This window comes from Tiliqua scincoides, chromosome 1 (assembly GCF_035046505.1).
Source record: "Tiliqua scincoides isolate rTilSci1 chromosome 1, rTilSci1.hap2, whole genome shotgun sequence".
Taxonomy (NCBI): Eukaryota; Metazoa; Chordata; class Lepidosauria; order Squamata; family Scincidae; genus Tiliqua; species Tiliqua scincoides.
Genome location: NC_089821.1, coordinates 106,903,177 through 106,920,762, shown reverse-complemented (window position 1 = coordinate 106,920,762; position 17,586 = coordinate 106,903,177). Strand labels below are relative to the sequence as shown.

At 40.7% G+C, this 17,586-nt stretch overlaps 1 protein-coding gene across 1 annotated transcript in view; it reads left to right on the top strand.

Moving 5' to 3' along the window:
- LOC136645409 (dynein axonemal heavy chain 11-like) overlaps positions 1-17,586 on the top strand; it is a 264,485-nt gene that overhangs the window by 229,179 nt on the left and 17,720 nt on the right. Inside the window, 9 exon segments of the mRNA XM_066621643.1 lie at positions 1,102-1,242; positions 1,336-1,506; positions 9,120-9,242; positions 9,965-10,158; positions 10,340-10,488; positions 12,728-12,855; positions 13,389-13,616; positions 14,633-14,824; positions 15,269-15,388. Coding sequence (XP_066477740.1) covers positions 1,102-1,242; positions 1,336-1,506; positions 9,120-9,242; positions 9,965-10,158; positions 10,340-10,488; positions 12,728-12,855; positions 13,389-13,616; positions 14,633-14,824; positions 15,269-15,388 — 1,446 coding nt within the window.

Sequence of the window (17,586 nt, the reverse complement as noted above, 5' to 3'; positions counted from 1 at the left end):
CCCTATGGAAAGTGGAACAGCCACATGTGTGCTTTTACTCATGAGTAGGTGAATAAATGGCTTGGCTCTAATTGAAGGCCATGTGAAGGGGAAAGCAAGGCAACCAGAATGGTGCCAATTCAATGAACAGTGGGTCCTGTTTGTAAAACTGGGTCCTAGTGCTAAAAAGTTTGGGAACCATTGTACCAGCTTATTTTTTCTCCTATATACTTGATGGCAGTTTTATAATTGAGAAGACCATTGACTCCATCCCCACAAGTTTATCCCAAGCTATTAAATGGTTAAGAGTATAGTCATGTTTCCAGATGCCTCACCCTCCACAAACACTTGTATTTGTTCTGGTCATAGCCAAATAATTCTTTCATCTCCAGTCTCAAACGCTTCTTGGGAAAATGCTTCTTTTCTTATTTCTTTTTCTCTCTTCCTCCTACAGTCATTTAATAAGGTCTCAGTCCAAGGAGGACTGGATCCAAATGAGTTTAATGGAAACACTCCACATCTGTACTGAACAGTCCAGAATTGACTGCATAGTGTTATCCCCTCTCCATTTGTTGTTATACTTGTTCAGCTAATCCTATACATGTCTACTCTGAAATAAAGCTGCAGTCCTAAACACACTTCCCTGAGAGTAAGCCCCCATTGAACAAAATAGGACTTACTTCTGAGTAGACCTGGTTAGGATTGTGCCCTTAGTCTCATTGAGGCTTACTCCAAGGAAAGTGTTAGAGGATTGCAGCATTTATCTCCTAGTCAATATGGCATGCTTTGGTGTAGGTATTTTTTGGTCTGAGACCAGTTCATAGCATCAGTAGCATAGCCAGAAGGGGGCAACACATTTTAACACTCCAGGAACCGCAATGCGCCATGTGGCTTCTCCCACTTACAGTTGGAGCAATTCTGGGCATAGATGGCAATGCACAGGCACTTATCATTTGTTTCGGTGAGTGCCTGAATGTTGCTGTTGTTGCCTGGAATAGCTCTGATGGCTAGTGGGAAGAGCTGCTTATCATGTTGCATTGTGGTACCTGTAGTACTTACCATGGTACTAACCCTCTGGCTTACTGCATAGCATGAAGCTATTTTACCTCTGGTATGTTGCAGGTTATGGAAGCAAAAGTCAATGAAGTGAAGATCAACGAGGTTCATGAGCACTATCGCCCAGTAGCAGCAAGAGCCTCCCTGCTCTACTTCCTAATGGATGAGCTGAAGAAAATCAATCCAATGTATCAGTTCTCACTCAAGGTTACAGTTCAGGAAGAAATCAATACATTTGTGTGCAGCTGTTTTAATCTAGCTTCACTATTGGCTTACATGCTTGTCCATCTCCTCACACAGGCATTTAATGTTGTATTTCACAAAGCAGTGCAGCAAGCAGAACCTTCCAGCAACGTGAAGGAGAGGGTCAACAGCCTGATCGACAGTGTGACATACTCTACTTTTATTTATATCAGTCGTGGCTTGTTTGAGAGAGACAAGCTGACTGTAACTGCCCAATTAGCTTTCCAGGTATGCTAGCAGTCGTTTTTCAGAGACTTGAAAGGGGTCAAGCCACATTTGACCATTGTGTAACCAAATTCATTTGTTTTTTTGTTGTGCAACGGCTTCTAGGTTTTGCAGGATTTAGTACTGTCTTTTAACATCTCTAATGATGTGGCTCAATGGGCTGAAAGCAGGGTCACAAAGTGTGCGTTGCAACCCCTAAAGCTCTGAAGAACTGGGTTTCTGTCCCTGGAATTTCCAGGTTGGGCTGGGAAGAAACTGAGAGCCCAATCCAATGCATGTTTACTCAGAAGTAAGCCCCATTATAGTCAATGGGACTTACTCCCCGGTAAGTGTGGATAGGATTGAAGCCCCCGTCCTCTATTTGAGAGCTTGGAAATCCACTGCCCATAAACACAGGCAATACTGAGCCAGATGAATCAATTGTTTTACTCCAGGGGTTCTCCAAGTGTGGGTCACGACTAGCTGTAAAATGAGGGAGCGTCGCATAAATTTGTATATTTGGAGGGTTGCAGTAACATAAAATTTGAGAACCCCAGGCTTAAAGATATCTCTATTGGATGGAGACCTTTGTCTTTTATACATTCCCTTTTTGTATAATTGATTGGGCTTCATGTCTTGCCAAAGGTTCTCTTGCAAGATCAATTGCTTTAGAGAGAAAAAGGGAGAGATGCAGAGATACTTTTGTTTTTGGTGGTTGCATGATCTGGTTTTACCTGAGAGCTCATTTGATCAATTCTACTAAGGCACTCAAAGCTTGCAAGTTAATCAGTGATGCCCCTAATGGCACAGTCCTAACTTCTTCCTCTAACTGCTGCGGTGGCTGAAGGTGTTGTGAACATGCCCTAAAGCACATTCGTGACACCTTGGGAGTAAGCAGCACTGGTGGAATGGTCTGTGCTGCCCCGCCAACACTGAATCCTGATGATCGGCTGGGCAGCATAAGGAAAGTTGCTCTGTATGGCCCAGGGGCATGGGGAGGGTGGTGAGGAAGTGGGGAGGAGCATTTCTGGGTGGGTAAAGGGCAGAACAAGGGGTGGCTAGGGCCTGGGGGGTGGGATCAGCAGAGTAGGCATCCACCATACCCACCCCTTCTTGGCCTCTGTGGCACTACACTGAATTTCCCGAATTTGCACCAGCTAAGTAGCTGGTGTGGATCTGAGAAACCCCATAGGGATGACTGGGGCTTTACTGGGGTAAGGGGAAATAGGTCCCGTTCCCCTAGCCTAGGAGACTTCCATCTGCCTCCTGAGCTGCATTGGATGCAGCATAGGCCATAAGGCCCCAAGGCACCAGCACAGCTTAGGAATGGGCTGCCCAATGTGGTGATGTGAAAAGGCTTCCCACCCACCAATCTCTCTTTTTACTAACAACCAGACCATGACTGCTCTGTGCTCTTTACTGTCTTTTCAGCTGCATCAGGTTTTTCACAGTTTTTCAGAAATTATTTAAACTGGGAAGTCATAACAAGAATGTTTAGGCAAATAAAACCAAATACATGGTTCACTGAAAAAGAGATCCACGTGGCACATTTATGAATCCTTGGTTTAATTCAGATTCAAATTGAAATGGGGCACAAAATTCAGTTCATACCCAAGGAGAAGTGCATGCATATATAGTCATGCTGTTCAGCTTTAAAATGATACCCCCCCCCCAAAAAAAAAGATCTACAGACTCTCCACAATATAGATTTTTGCAGAAATGTTATTTTATTGCTCATCTGAAGTCTCTGTTTCCAGCTTCTCCAAATAGAAACGGCAGGAATATTGAGGTGCTTCAAGTTGAAGATAAAATAGCTCTTTCAGAGACTTGAAGATAGCTTGAAAGAGGGATTGCTGCTCAGGTGTGTACACTTCTGCAGCACTATAAAGCAGATTTTTGTAGTGTTTTTAAAAAATCTATGACACATGCTTCACCAGAGGTGGAAATGGAACAAAATAAATATGTGTGTATGCAACTGGAAGCAATGTCTCTCTCAGGCCATTTTCAACACTCTTAAAAAAACTATTGTCTGATTCTAGCCTCAGAAAAGCAGAGGCTTGTTTAGCTTTTACTCTTTTCTGAATTTGACGCTACAAAATAATCCATGCAAAATGATCCATTTTCCACATTGAATCAAAAACTAATTTTCTAAGCATTTTTTTTTCCTGTCCACATCTCACTGTTATTCTGGTGAAAATCTATGGATTTCCCCCCACCCTATCTTAAAATGGGCTAAGCCTGCATGTAATTTCCTTTCATCCCTTTTCACCTGCTACCCCTCTTTTGATAAAGGTCCTTATCTATTTTGATCTTTGACCTGCCTGCCTGGTTGACTCAGCATGTCACTTTGACTCTGTGACCTCCTGTCCTATGCTATTGCATCAATTTTGGGGGGAACCTGGGCTTCTGCCATGCAACTGGGAAGGAGGATCTCTAAGGCGGCCTTCTCTGTCTGGTGGCAGCTGCAATTATTTACTTTATTGTTCACCTTTTTATACTGCCCTTCCTTCAAGGAGCTCAGTGTGATGTTCACAATTCCTCCCTTCCTTTGTCCTTACAACAACCCTGTGAGGTAAGTGAGGCTGAGAGATAATGACAGGCCTAAAGTCACCCAGGAAGTTTCATGGTTGAGCAGGGATTTGAACCTGGATTGTCCGGGTCTAACTCCAGTTCCCAAACCTTACACCATCCTGACTTGATTATGCTGGTTCTATTCTAGATTAAAGTGAATTGAGGAGAGGGGAAGAGAGGGATTGTTGGGCTCAGGAACCCGTCTCCAGATGACCATCACAAGTCCACAAGGATGTAGTTTGTTATATGCAGTGGAAATGCTTCCAGTATATTCCTTTGTTCCTGGGTTTGCTCTGCAGCTCCACTCCCTCGTTCTTCTGCATATAAGCCAAGTAGAGGCTGCTACTAGATTCAAGATCATGAATGGGGAATAGACTTTATGATAAAAATCAGGTTTCGATTATATTTTTTTTAATGGTATGTACGGAAGAGAAATAAATAAGTAATCTTCAACGAAGGAAATAAAGTCTACCTTCATTTTCCCAGCAAAAAGCCTTTATTTAAGCCTGGACTCTGCTACTTTCGGTTTTGGTTTCTCAGCAAGAGGCTTGAATTTTTTTTTTTCTTTTTTTGGTCATTTAAAGGCATACTAACCTAATTTGACTGTGGATTTGATTGATTTTTTTTTGATATAAAAATTTGGAAAGTAGCCCTGGATACAAAATTAGAAAGTAGCCCTGCAGGAAGTGGCTCAAGTTGGTGTTGATAAAAATGGCTTTTGAAAATCTAAAAGATGATCGTGAAAGCCAGGCCTTGTTGGTGGACTTTCTGATGGATTTTAGAAGAGAAATGGAGCAACAAGTCAGAGAACTCTCTGAACAAATTGGGCAAATAAGCCCCTCCCTTGTAAACTCGCGGGAACAGATTATAAACAATAGAGAAGAAAAAAGAATGAATCAGATGTCAGGTGAAGTTAAAGAAGTGGAGTATTTTGAAATGGGACACGAGATGGAAGATGCAGATGTCATAATAACTGAGAATCTTAAGGAAGAAAAAAGACGAAATGTTCAGAGAGTAAGCTGTCTCAAGAAGAGGAAGAATTTATGAATTCAAGAATAACAGAATGAAAAAGAAGAAAGAAAAACAGAGGGGGGGGGACTTAAGAAGAAAAAGAAGAAGTGGAAGAACCAGTAGGAGGACTAAGAGGGAACACCAATAAGATAGAGTACAAAGTAAACAATAAGAAGAAGGGCAAAATGGTTGAATAATAAATAGAATTTTTTTTAAAAAAAAACATATTAAATTAAAATAGATGTAAATGAAAATTTGAAATATAAATATTGCGGAAATTAAGTGGTATTAAGATATAATATTTTATTAATTAGATTAAATTAAAGTGGATGAAAAGGGAATTTGGAATATAATTATCGTGAAAATTAAAGTAAATATATGAAATAAATTAGATGGAACTGCAATTTTGGAATATAAGTTTTGTGGATAAGCGAAGTATAATATTATTGTAATTGGAGATATTTGTTTTTAGATGTGATATTAGAAATTAAGAAATAGATAAGAGATTGTATTTTAGAGGTTAGTTTAGTGGTAAGAAGAGTCTATAAGTAAAAATTTGAACCCTGTTTTGATTGGATAGTTATGGAAAATGATGTATAACATGTTATAAGAGATATTGAAGGAGGTAATACCATTGTAATCAGAGACTTCTTTTTTAGATGTCATATTAGAAATTAAGAATTAGATAAGAAAGATTTTATTTTAGAGACTAGTTTAGTGGTAAGAAGAGTGTATAAGTAAAAGTCTGAACTGTTTTTTTATGATGGGATAGATAAGGTTAGAGGAAAAATATGGAATGTTAAAGTATTAACCAGTTGGGTTAAAGAATATGATAATTTTTGTATTGATTATTAATTTTGTTTGGATTAATGTTTGTTGTAATCGATGGCCACCACCCTCGTGTGTAACCTATGTAGTCCTAGCCCTAAGTCTATCCAATTTTCCTTACCTGTATCTGTAATAAATAAAGCATTATAAAAAAAAGAAGATAAAAATCAGGTTTTAACTGGGAAAAGAGAACATAAGAATAGCGCTGCTGGCCATTGGCCTATCTAGTCCAGCTTCCTGTATCTCACAGTAGCTCACCAGATGTCTCAGGGAGCACACAAGACAACAAGAGTCCTGCATCCTGGTCCCATCCCTTGCATCTGGCATTCTGAGGTAACCCTCTTCTAAAAAAGGGAGGAGGCATAAACAGAAAGTGGACAGAAGGCACATGAAGTGATGGACTGAATGCAAAGAGAGCAGGTGGGAACAGGACAACAGACAGTGACATAGTGATGAAGTGGAAGAGGGCATTCAGAAGACCAAGACGTTGTGAATCTACCATTGTGGATCTAACCAAAGAATTTTACTAAAAGAAAAGCAGCTTCCCCAGCAAATCTTGCCTGTACACATATAAGTGTTTTCAAAACAACTACCCCTGCTTGTCCAAGGTACAAGCTCTGTTTTACTCTGTCCTTATAAACTTTGTTGATAAAAAAAAAACAACTGGATGATCACTGGACTGAGTTGCCCTTGATAGACCAATAGTGGATAAGAGAGAAAAAGCTCTTACTCTGCTCTGCCCATCTCTGAGCCTCTCAGGTGAAGCCGAGTGGCTCAGGAAGATGCATGGCTGCCTGTATGGAGACAGGCAGTGAAACTTCCAGACACCTGGTCAAGCAAGTAACAACTCACCCCGCCCTTCCTTTTTCTGGTCCCCATTACCAGGGTTACGCAACACAAGGATAGATGAGTAAATGCAACATTGCTCCAACACTTGCAGGTTGTCTTAGCAAGTGATGTCTGCTTGATTGCCTTAGGTTTTGGGAGCTGCTCAGTCTTTCTAACAACTCCATTGCTATATGCCAATTTTAATTTAGGCCTGTTCTCCACCCTTGCACGTATTCTTCAGAGGCAGCTGATCTCAATCCTTTTATTGCATTTTATATATCTTTCAACCAGCAGGTGTACTAATGCAACATATGATCCTTTAGAATCATACCATAATCTTTTTCTCTCTATTATCTACCACTGAATATAAATCAAACATGTGCATATTAAGGTTAGGAACAGATGGCACTTCTGTTGCATGAAGAAGAAATGAGGGTGAAAGAGCAGCAAAGTTGAAAAAATATATATATTTATTTTTAAAATGCTCCTTCCTAGCTTACCAGGAGCCTACATTGTGTCGCCCTCCTGTTATACTGAGCTATGAATCTGTATTGTCATAAGGAGGTGTTAGAAGCTAAAGAGAAAGATGGTAACCTCAAATCTTTTGGAGCTTTTTAGCGGGTTTCATTTCCATCCAAAGAAAACAAAGCCAGCAAGAGAAGCCAGCAAATGTCAGCCACACATCACAATATAAGACCAGAATACATTTCCTGACCTTCCCCCTCCTCCTTCCTCCTCTTTCTTCAGATGGATTAGTTGCAGTCATGATAATAGCATGGGTGTCTTTTTTTAAAAAGCACTGTTATGTGCCTACCAGGGATAATATAGCTGTTGCAACATCACCCTATGTAATGTGGAGATGGAATATAGAAAAACTTGACACCCGTGCTCAGATATTTGAACATATGAACATTTTCTGCTTGTGGCATATTCTTTCCCAGTCAGGCTTTCCCTATGGCCTTAAACATTTTAAGGAAGTGCCTTTTCTAATCATTTCCCTTGCCCATGCACTCAAACACACCTTCCTCCCCCACCCACCCAATGGCCTGTGTCATGTGAAATGTGAATGCTAAGAGGAAAGCAGCAGTATTTTGAATGGTCTAATTTGCAGGAAGGACATAAAGCCCTTGTAAGGTGATCCCAAGAGAATCAACCCGTGAATGTTAATTTCATTTTTTTTCCCTTTTCCTTTCTTTTTCTCTCTCTCTTTTTTTAAAGCTGTAAGTAATCTGGCACATTTCAAAAGCGAAACATTTCCTATTCAGAAGTGCCTTCAGTAGTCTGGGTTGCTGGGAATAATGAACTTTACTAGAGTTCAGTCTTCTCCTCCTTGAGTTGTTTCAATGGGTGTCGACACTCAACCAATCATGGCCTTGTATTTATTTGCTATTCTGATTGCTGACATTTGAGTGGTAACTTTGACTCTCCTCAACGTTTTCCGGAGTACATTGCAAAAGTAGATACAGATCAGATGTTGCTTTAGGGGTGAGGAGGCTGTTATGCCACGTGCTTTGCATGCAGAAGATCCTAATTTCCATTCCTGATATCTGGACATACAGAATACACTGAAACGCCAATCAGAGTAAATAACACTGAACTAGGTCGGACAATGATCTAATTCAGTTGAAAGCAGCTTCTTGTGTTCATATGAAGAGCATGTACTTGAGACCAATTTGACTTTATAACAGCCATCAGAAAGTGTGGTTCCTTTGGATGATCCTTAAATTGCTTTAACCTGATCCTAAGAGCCTAATCCTCAAAGCCCAGCACTGGCCCTCTGACGGTACTGAGTGTCACAAAAGTGCCATAAGGCACAAAAGTGCCATAAGACTGAGCCAGTGCCAGCCAGAGGCCTGTTGCATGCCACCCAGAGCAAGGGTTGAGCTCTGGGTGGCACAGAGGTGAGTCAGGGTGGGTGGTGAGGTGTTCCAGGGGGATGGAGCAGGGTGGGACCAGTGGAGCTCTGCGCTGACAGATCCAGATCTCTGTGTCAGGCTTGCCGGCCTGACATGGGGCTGCTCAATTCTGAGCTGGCTGAATAGCTGGCGCAGACATGAGTAGCTCCATTGCAGGGCTTGAGCCTTCCCCCAGGGGATGGGAATGAATGAGGAGCTGCATCCAAAGCCCTTAGGATGCAGCAGTTGCCATTTTGGCATCACTGCTCCTCTGGGCAGCTTGGGATTGGGTTGTAAAGTCCCTTTTGCCAGCTCAGCTTCCGCTGCATTCTTAGGGGGATTTTTGGCTCCTGGAGGGAACATTTATTCTCTTGCCCCACGGTAAGTCCCAGCAGCCGCTATGGGGCAACTTGGACCTGTGACAGCATGTTTGGAGTCTCTTCACATTTGTTTTAAACAGACTTTTTCAACTATGTGAGATTTTAATATCTTTTTTATTGTTAGCTTCTACTTATGAACAAGGAGATTGATGCTCATGAACTGGACTTCCTTCTGAGATTTCCTATTGATCACAGTTACAACAGCCCATTAGAATTCCTCTCCAACTCTACATGGAGTGCTATTAAGGTACGGGGTCAGGGGCAGACCAAGGCAGTCTGCCACTCAAACCCACCCCAAATTCTACCCCAATACAATTCTGCCCCCAAATTCTACCCCTCCGCAGTGCACACAGCACCCTCTTCATCAGCGAATCGGCTGCTAGCTGCTTCCCTTTGTATTGTAACGGGGGGGTGTGTGCTGCTTATCTCACTGACTGGTCTTGAGAAGAAAGGAGCAGAGTGGAAATGCAAGGTACTTTTTGTTTTTACTTGTTGGGTCACAGGTGCTGAGCCTGCTGCTCTGCCTCCACTTTGTGAAAGGTGACTCAAGAAGAAAAATGTTGGGAGCAAAACCTCCCTGCTTCCCAGCATTCTCTCCACCAGCTAATTTACAAGAGGCAATGAACTCTCCCATCCCCATCCTTGTCTTGTGCATCCTCCAAGCTCACATGACTAGAGTGAGACAACTGTGTGGAGCAGCCAGCCAGGCAGCAGGCCAGGGAAGGTTGTGGGTAGACAAGGCTGTGCCTCTGCCACTTTACCACCTCCCTTGGCCTGCCACCAGAGACAAAGAGTTCACCTGGCCTCCTGGCTGTACCAGCCCTCTACCAGATCCACGCAACCACTACATTGGGAAGATCTGCCCCAAAATATGGGGAAAAAAGTTAGGCATATTTTGAGAGTAGGGACAATTTTCCATCAAAAATATTCTGAAAAGTCTGAATGCTTCTCCCATCATTTCCCATTTAGACAATGAGCTTCATGGATGAATTTCGTGGCTTGGACAGGGATATCGAAAGATCCCCAAGACGATGGAAAAAAGTAGTCGAGTCGGAATGTCCAGAGAAAGAGAAGTTTCCACAGGAATGGAAGACAAAAAGTTCCCTCCAGAAACTAATTATGATGCGAGCCTTGAGACCAGATCGAATGACTTATGCTGTCAGGTTGGATTATATGGACTAGCTCTTAAAATACATTGAGGAGCAGATGTGTGTGTACTGTACACTGCTCAACTTCTAGTAAATAACAAGATAGAATGAAATGCTGTGATGTTGAGACTGTTTTTGTTTACATCTGAGATGCAATTTCCCCTGGGGCATTATTATCTGCAATTCTTCATTGCAGGAACTTTATTGAAGAGAAACTTGGAACCCAATATGCAAAACAATGCAAAACTGACTTTGCAAAATTATTTCAAGAAACTGGGCCTTCGTCACCAGTAATTTTCATTTTGTCGCCTGGTGTTGACCCACTGAAAGATGTTGAATCATTAGGTACATTCAAGTTTCTTAATATTTATTTATTTATTTATTTATTTATTTATAAAGTACTAGTGCAGCAGTTCTCAAACTCTTGTGTAGAGTTTGAGCTGCTCTAATTGTTGTGGTTGCATTGCCGCCATCCCCTGCCCTTTTAAAGGGGAAAAGGCAGAGCTTCTCAGACTGGGGCATCATGCTTAGAACAGTGTTTTACAACATTTGTCCTCTCAGGTACCACTTTGCATCATCCACCTATTGGAAGTACCACCAGAAGTAACTGGCAATGATGTCATCACTAGTTACTTCTGGATTGGGAGACCAGCTGCAATGCAACAAATACCTATAAGAGGCTCAGGGCAGACAGGAGGGCTTTTCTGAGCACATAAAAAGTGCACACTGGAGCTCTGCCTGCCAAGCCAAGCCTCCTACCACTGCTTGTCACATTGTATTTCTGGTCTCACTGCCAGGCAGCAGGGTTCTGGGGGTCCTGCAAGTACCACCGGATACCACCTCAAGTCTCACCAGTGGTATGAGTACCACTGGTTGAGAAACACTGCACTAGAATGCAACTCTATAACAATAATGTTAGGATTGTTTCATATTTTGTGTGGTAATGTCTATTTACCAGCTCAGAATTGGTTCACCTCCCTAGTGCTTCAATATATGTACTGTATGTGGTGGTAAAAGTACATTTGCTGTATGCCTAAACAATGGGTCCAATCCAAGTTAAGCATTTTAAGTCCCACTGCTTTAAGAAGATGTTTGACATCTCCCATTTAAATCAATAGGATTTCAAAGGGCTTAGCTTCAGCCAGATTATCTCAATGATATTTTCCTTGAATACATAAAGCAGTTTGTGTTATTGCATCTCTGACAGGGGGTGGGGGGTAGGCTTGCCCTAGCCCTGTAGCATGAACTTGCTTTCTTTAGCTACATCTTCAGTGTCAAACATGGGATTCCTAACTCTTTCCCAGCCTCCCACTTTTCCTCAGCAATCTCATTCCTACAAGGAAATAAGGGTTGCAGAATTGAAGCATTCGGTAAGGAAAAGATCAGCAGCTCTCCTTTCCACTCACCATCTGTCCCCTGCAAGTGTCCCTTTCTTCTCCTCTTTACACATTGGTGCAGGAGCCAATGTGGGTTCAGTTATTACTGAGAACTTGTACGATTAACACATCAAATGCATTGCATTGGATGGAGAATGTACTTTGATGTACAAACAGGCAGGCATTGTGACAAGCAAACAGTGTGCAGTAAAAGCCAACTTCTCCTCTCTACTATACCTGTGAAAGTCATTCATTTTTCAGTGGAAGAATTTTTATTAAGAGCCAGTATTATATCTTTATGCTGAGTTTGTTTATCCCTACCCTGTGCCCTCTGTTTGAGTTTGTTTTTTCCCTACCTTCTGCCCTCTGTTGTGTAATGCAATGACATTTTGTACAGAAAAGATATATTCATTGTACTTTAGTTTTATCAAATATACAGTAAATGTTTTTTTTAAAAAACTACCTTGCAATATTGGCAAAGAATGCTCTTGTATAGTTTAACATATTTTATCCTGACTCTGCAATCTCGGGACTAGGATGTACATACCCACCAGAACTTTTCCTCCTCCATATATGGAAGCACCATATAATCCTTATGGAATATTCAGAACTCCTCATACTGACTTAAAACATTGTGCCGCCTATTATAATATTATGATTATTACCACTGTTTAGCAAAAACGTATCCCAGCAGTTTCCATCGCAAAGGGAATATTTTTGCATCTACCCTGGGAAGCATCAACTCTTTCAGGTCTTAGATAGAAGCCTTCCCCATTTTTTAAAAATGCTAGTTCTTGTGGGTCACACAGTTCATTGGGTCAGGCCACAAAACTGTATTCAAATACTAATACAGTAAAATAATTTTGTATTACTGAGAATTATCACATTGGTAGGTCCACAAAGTAAGCAAAGAGTTGAGTCCCCAACTATTTTGCCCCAAACAGATGTGTCAAAGTCTGACCTGTCTGAAATGAGGAATTTGAAGATTCTGGCATAAATATTGCCTTATAATAATAACAGATATAATAATCTACCACTTAATGAAATGCATGCTGAAAATTTTATGTATTTTAATGGGTCCAGATGGCACATAAGTCATACTTACACTATTTGGTCTGTATCTTTCCATTTTCCACACGTGACGTAATATTTGTTCAAAAAGCCTATGTTCTCTGAGAGTGTACTGGAGCGGTTTTTGTTCTGTTTAGGGAGCAAGCTTGGATTTACCATTGACTCAGGAAGGCTTTTCAATGTGTCTTTGGGTCAAGGGCAGGAAGCCATAGCAGAGATGGCAATGGAAAAGGCATCAAACGAAGGCCACTGGGTTATACTTCAAGTAAGTCCAAGCCCTTCATTACACCAATTTTGCCTGGTAGCTTTGTGCTTTTTTGTAAGGCTTTCAAAAATAATGTCTGCATAGCTCTGGCAGATTAGAAAATGCCTTCCTTTTTAGGCTGTTCACCCCTTAAAACAGGGAATGCATAACTTCACATTTATGTTTATGTAGCATTGACTCTTGTGTAAATAAACTCGAGTTGCAGAAATGACTTTGTACGGCAGGGGGATTTATTGGAATACTTTCTCTAATGCTTGCTATCTGATTTACTAATTTATTGTCTTTTGGAAAAAACCCTTTAGTAAATATATGTGTGGAAGAAAGAATTGTTACTCTTTATAATCAGATGAATAGATACAAACAGGGAAGATTGCTGTCATTATGCAGTACATTGTACTAAACAGATGCGTGTAATCCCCCCCCCTTAAATATTGTGCTACATCAGACTGCTTCCTTTGGCTCATATCAATAAAATGTTTCATATTTCAAATCAATTGCTCACTGGGAAGCCTATTTTTATCTTCCCTCTCTAGAATATTCATCTTGTTGCAAAGTGGCTTGACACATTAGAGAAATTACTGGAGAAGTACAGTGAAGGAAGTCACCCAGCCTATCGGGTGTATATGAGTGTTGAGCCTACCCCCACTCCTAAGGAACATATCATTCCACAGGGAATCTTGGAAAACTCTATTAAAATAACCAATGAACCACCAACCGGGATGCTGGCAAATCTTCATGCTGCGTTGGATAATTTTGACCAGGCAAGTAAAATTATCACTTGAAACAATCAGCCGCAAAAATTAGATTTTTAAAGGTCTTATTTTAAAATCATCAGAATACTAAAAGACTGAAACATTGGCTCAACTTTTATTTTGTATATAGCCCCCGCCCAGTCTCATAGAATAACAAATACATGTATACAACAGCTTCCTTAATATGATTATCGTTAACAATGATCATAATTCCGAGGCAAGAATTGCTGTTGGTCTGAGTTAGCTACTATTGAAAAGTGATTCTGTGCAGTGGGGTGAGGAGGACAGCGTTATAATATTTGTGCAGAATACTGTACATTTCACTGGAATGGCGTGACTTGGAGGCAAATATTTATCACCAGCTTGGTGCAGTTTCTTTGAATTTACTGGCGGAACCTTGATTCATCTCTCACAATGTCACTCTAATTGTGTTGTAAACTAGGAAAAAGAAATGAGACTGGGACTTTTTGAAGTTGAATATTTGTAATGCTCCCTTTTAGAATAAATTCCAGGACATATTTCTCTGTCTTCAGGCATTTAAGACAGAGAAGTAAAACCAGTGCTTGAAACATACAGCTTGGCAACCATTGCTATTTAACTGGCATTGCATTCAAGATGTTACACAGAGATAGTTAAAGATTTTGTTAAGAAGAAAACATAAACTGCACAATGTACTGTATTTTTCTGAAAGTATTTTTGAAGGACTTTTTCAGGGATTGAGGAGATTGTCTTAGATATGTTTGCATATCCTCGTTAATTTGGGTAGGCATATGGGAAGAAATATAAAATAGGTGCTCTCTGTACAAAAGAAAGCATCCTAGAGAAAATGCCAATCAATGCATTATATAAAATAAAATGCTTTTTTAAAAAGATGAAATATTTTTGGCACTGTATTCCGTCAGTTAATTGTTCAAGTTCTTGTTTTCATTGTCACAAATATATTGTCTATAGCCTTAAGTGTAATATCCCAGTTCACAGGGTCTCTTTCATAAGGGAGAATAAAAATCTTGTTTTTCTTTCTTTAGAATATTCTCGATCAGTGTACTCGAGAACAAGAATTTAAGACAATCCTGTTTTCACTCTGCTACTTCCACGCCTGTGTGGCCGAGCGACAGAAATTTGGACCTCAAGGCTGGAACAGGAAATATTCTTTTAACACCGGGGACCTGACCATTTCAGTCAATATACTGTTCAATTACCTGGAAGCAAACTCACAGGTAGGTCAGCATTTCATCAAATCCTCTTGAGGAAAATGTGCATCCATGAAATATTTTGTAAATACTGTATACAATGCTCAATGCTCTTATTTCTTGGATGTACAACACTCAGGTCATTTCTGAAGATTATAATACTCTATAGATTTTGAGGATGGGTAACACGTTCTGTAGAGGGTGATTCTGGGTGACCTTTTTGTGTGTGACATACGGAATGTGGGCGGTTTGCTGACATATCATTCAGAACCTGCTTGTTGGAAAAAGCTCAGTCTTCCCTGTGGATGACAATTATTTTGCACTAACTAATGTCTGCCTTTCTGGGGACACTCGTGTGTGTGTGTGTGTGTGTGTGTGTGTGTGTGTGTGTGTGTGTGAGAGAGAGAGAGAGAGAGAGAGAGAGAGAATATCTCCAGAATATCTTTTTAAAATGCCCTTCTTGATTCCCAGGTACCCTGGGAAGATCTCCGGTACTTGTTTGGTGAGATTATGTATGGTGGTCATATTACAGATGACTGGGATAGGAGACTCTGCCGTACATACTTGGAAGAGTACATGCAGCCCAATCAGGTAACAACTGCTTTAGCAAACACATAGTACGTTTCCTGAGTTAGAGCTCCCCCTACTGGAACCTGATGTATTTTTAGTGTGCTGTATTTGCTATTAACAGTGTTGATAGAATACTGTAATATATATTCCTCTTTATCTTTTCCTTATTTATGATGGCAGGCATGTGAGGATCATAACGTGCAAATTTAGGTGTCTCCCTGTATTTTACGCTGGCATTGAAAACAAATTTACTTTACAATATTGTTTTACCCTGCATTTATTTTAGTGTGTAATAATGAACAGAATCCTTTCCTCTAAAATAGTATTATATTCATCATATAGCTTAACAATCTGCAATAGATTTACAATATAAAGCGGGGGGGATAGCTCTGTGTTGTGGGCTGTTTGTTTTATGAGCTGTCTGTTGATTGAGATATCAGTTTCTTAAAATGGTATCTCTTAGTAGATGAAATGGGAATAAGTACTCCTTATACCTGTTTGTGCAGTGCCAAACTGCAGTGACCAGGTGATTGCTTGGTTGTGGTCAGAAGTGTATTTTTTCTATATGGAAGCAAGATGTCTTGCATCTTTCTAGAGTATAAAAAGTCATGATATCATGGTTAAACATTATAATGGCTGGTATATTTAATTTCATACATTGGTTTTGTATCAAAATCCCCTGTTCAATTGTTTCAGATTATAATATCATAGACGGCAATCCTGTTCCCAGTTTCATTCTGTTAAACCCACTTACTAGGGAGTGAGGCTGCAATCCTATCCACACATACCAGGGAGTAGGTCCCATTGGCTTTTTTGGAAACTACTTCTGAGTAGGCATGCATAGGATTGGGCTCTGAGTTACATTGAATTGCATAGGGCTTACTTCTAAATAAACATGCATAGGCTTGCACTGCACAGTTGTTCTCCTGTACACACGTACAAGGGAGTAAATTCCAGAAAATCCATCATTAGGGCCATTGATTTATTGCTAGGTGTATAGTGTATTTCAAATGTTTGACCTACCTATGGCTTATAATCATGTTGTCTCTGATTTAGTTTATGGGTTTATGTAAAAAAAACAAAACCTGAATGTGTGTGAAGGACACATTCACACAACCTGAATGTGTGTGAACAAACCTGAATGTGCATAGATGGCATTTTATTGTATTTCAATGAACATGTTGAGCTTCCCTGGCACCCTGTTATCAAGAGAGAAGGATGGAGTCAAAATCTTTTAAATAAATAAAGTGTAAAAATTTTCACCAACTGGTCACATTTCTAAAGCTTTGTCCAATGACTTTGGATATGTGTGTACTGCACCACTGGTGTTAATCACACGACAATCAGCAGCATTTTAGAGGAGAGGTGCTCCCCACCGTGTATGCAACCACATTGCAAAGCACAGGCTTGAGGTCTTTTCTAGTAGCACAAACAGACCCAAGCCATGCAATTCCAGCAGTAGCATGAGAGCTGCTGCTCCACACCACTTTGTTACACCTCAAAGAAACAAATTCTGCTGGCTGGCCAACCATGGTTTGCTTTCTACTCTAGCATCCTCAGCCTGAGGATTTAAAAAGAAGCGTGCGCACCCCCCAAAAAATCAGAAACCGAATTGTTGGTTCTATTTGTGTAATTTTGTTCCTTGATAAGTTACCAAGCTGAAAGGGTGTGGCCACACTGCTGTGAGTCCCACACCACAGCTGGTAATGTACAAACCGGCTTTGAAAGCTATTGCATTCCACTAATAAGCAGTCCGAGCTCTTTCCCACTTGTTGGTACCTTTTGTATCATCAATGACCAGGAGCTCTCTCTTCCCAGTGAATGGACTTTGAGGGTTTAAGTATTGTTATTAAGTATCCACCGAAAAGTATTGAAAGAAATAACCAGAAAACAGATGACGCTGCTTTCTACAGAGTCAAATCATTAGTTCATCCGGTACAGTATTGTCAACACAGAGCAGTGGCAGCTCTCCAGCGTTTCAGTAACAAGTCCTTTCCAGGTCTACTTGAAGATGCTGGAGATTGAACCTGAGACCTTCTGCATGCAAAGCATATGCTCTGCCATGGAGCTATGACACCCTCCCACACACATACACACGTGCAGGAAATATACATATACAAACCCTTGCCCTAAGTGAGCAAGAAGGCACCTTTCAAAGACGTTTCCTCTTATATTTGGCAGGGGGAGAGCAATTGTCCCTCTTCACCCCAACATGGCAT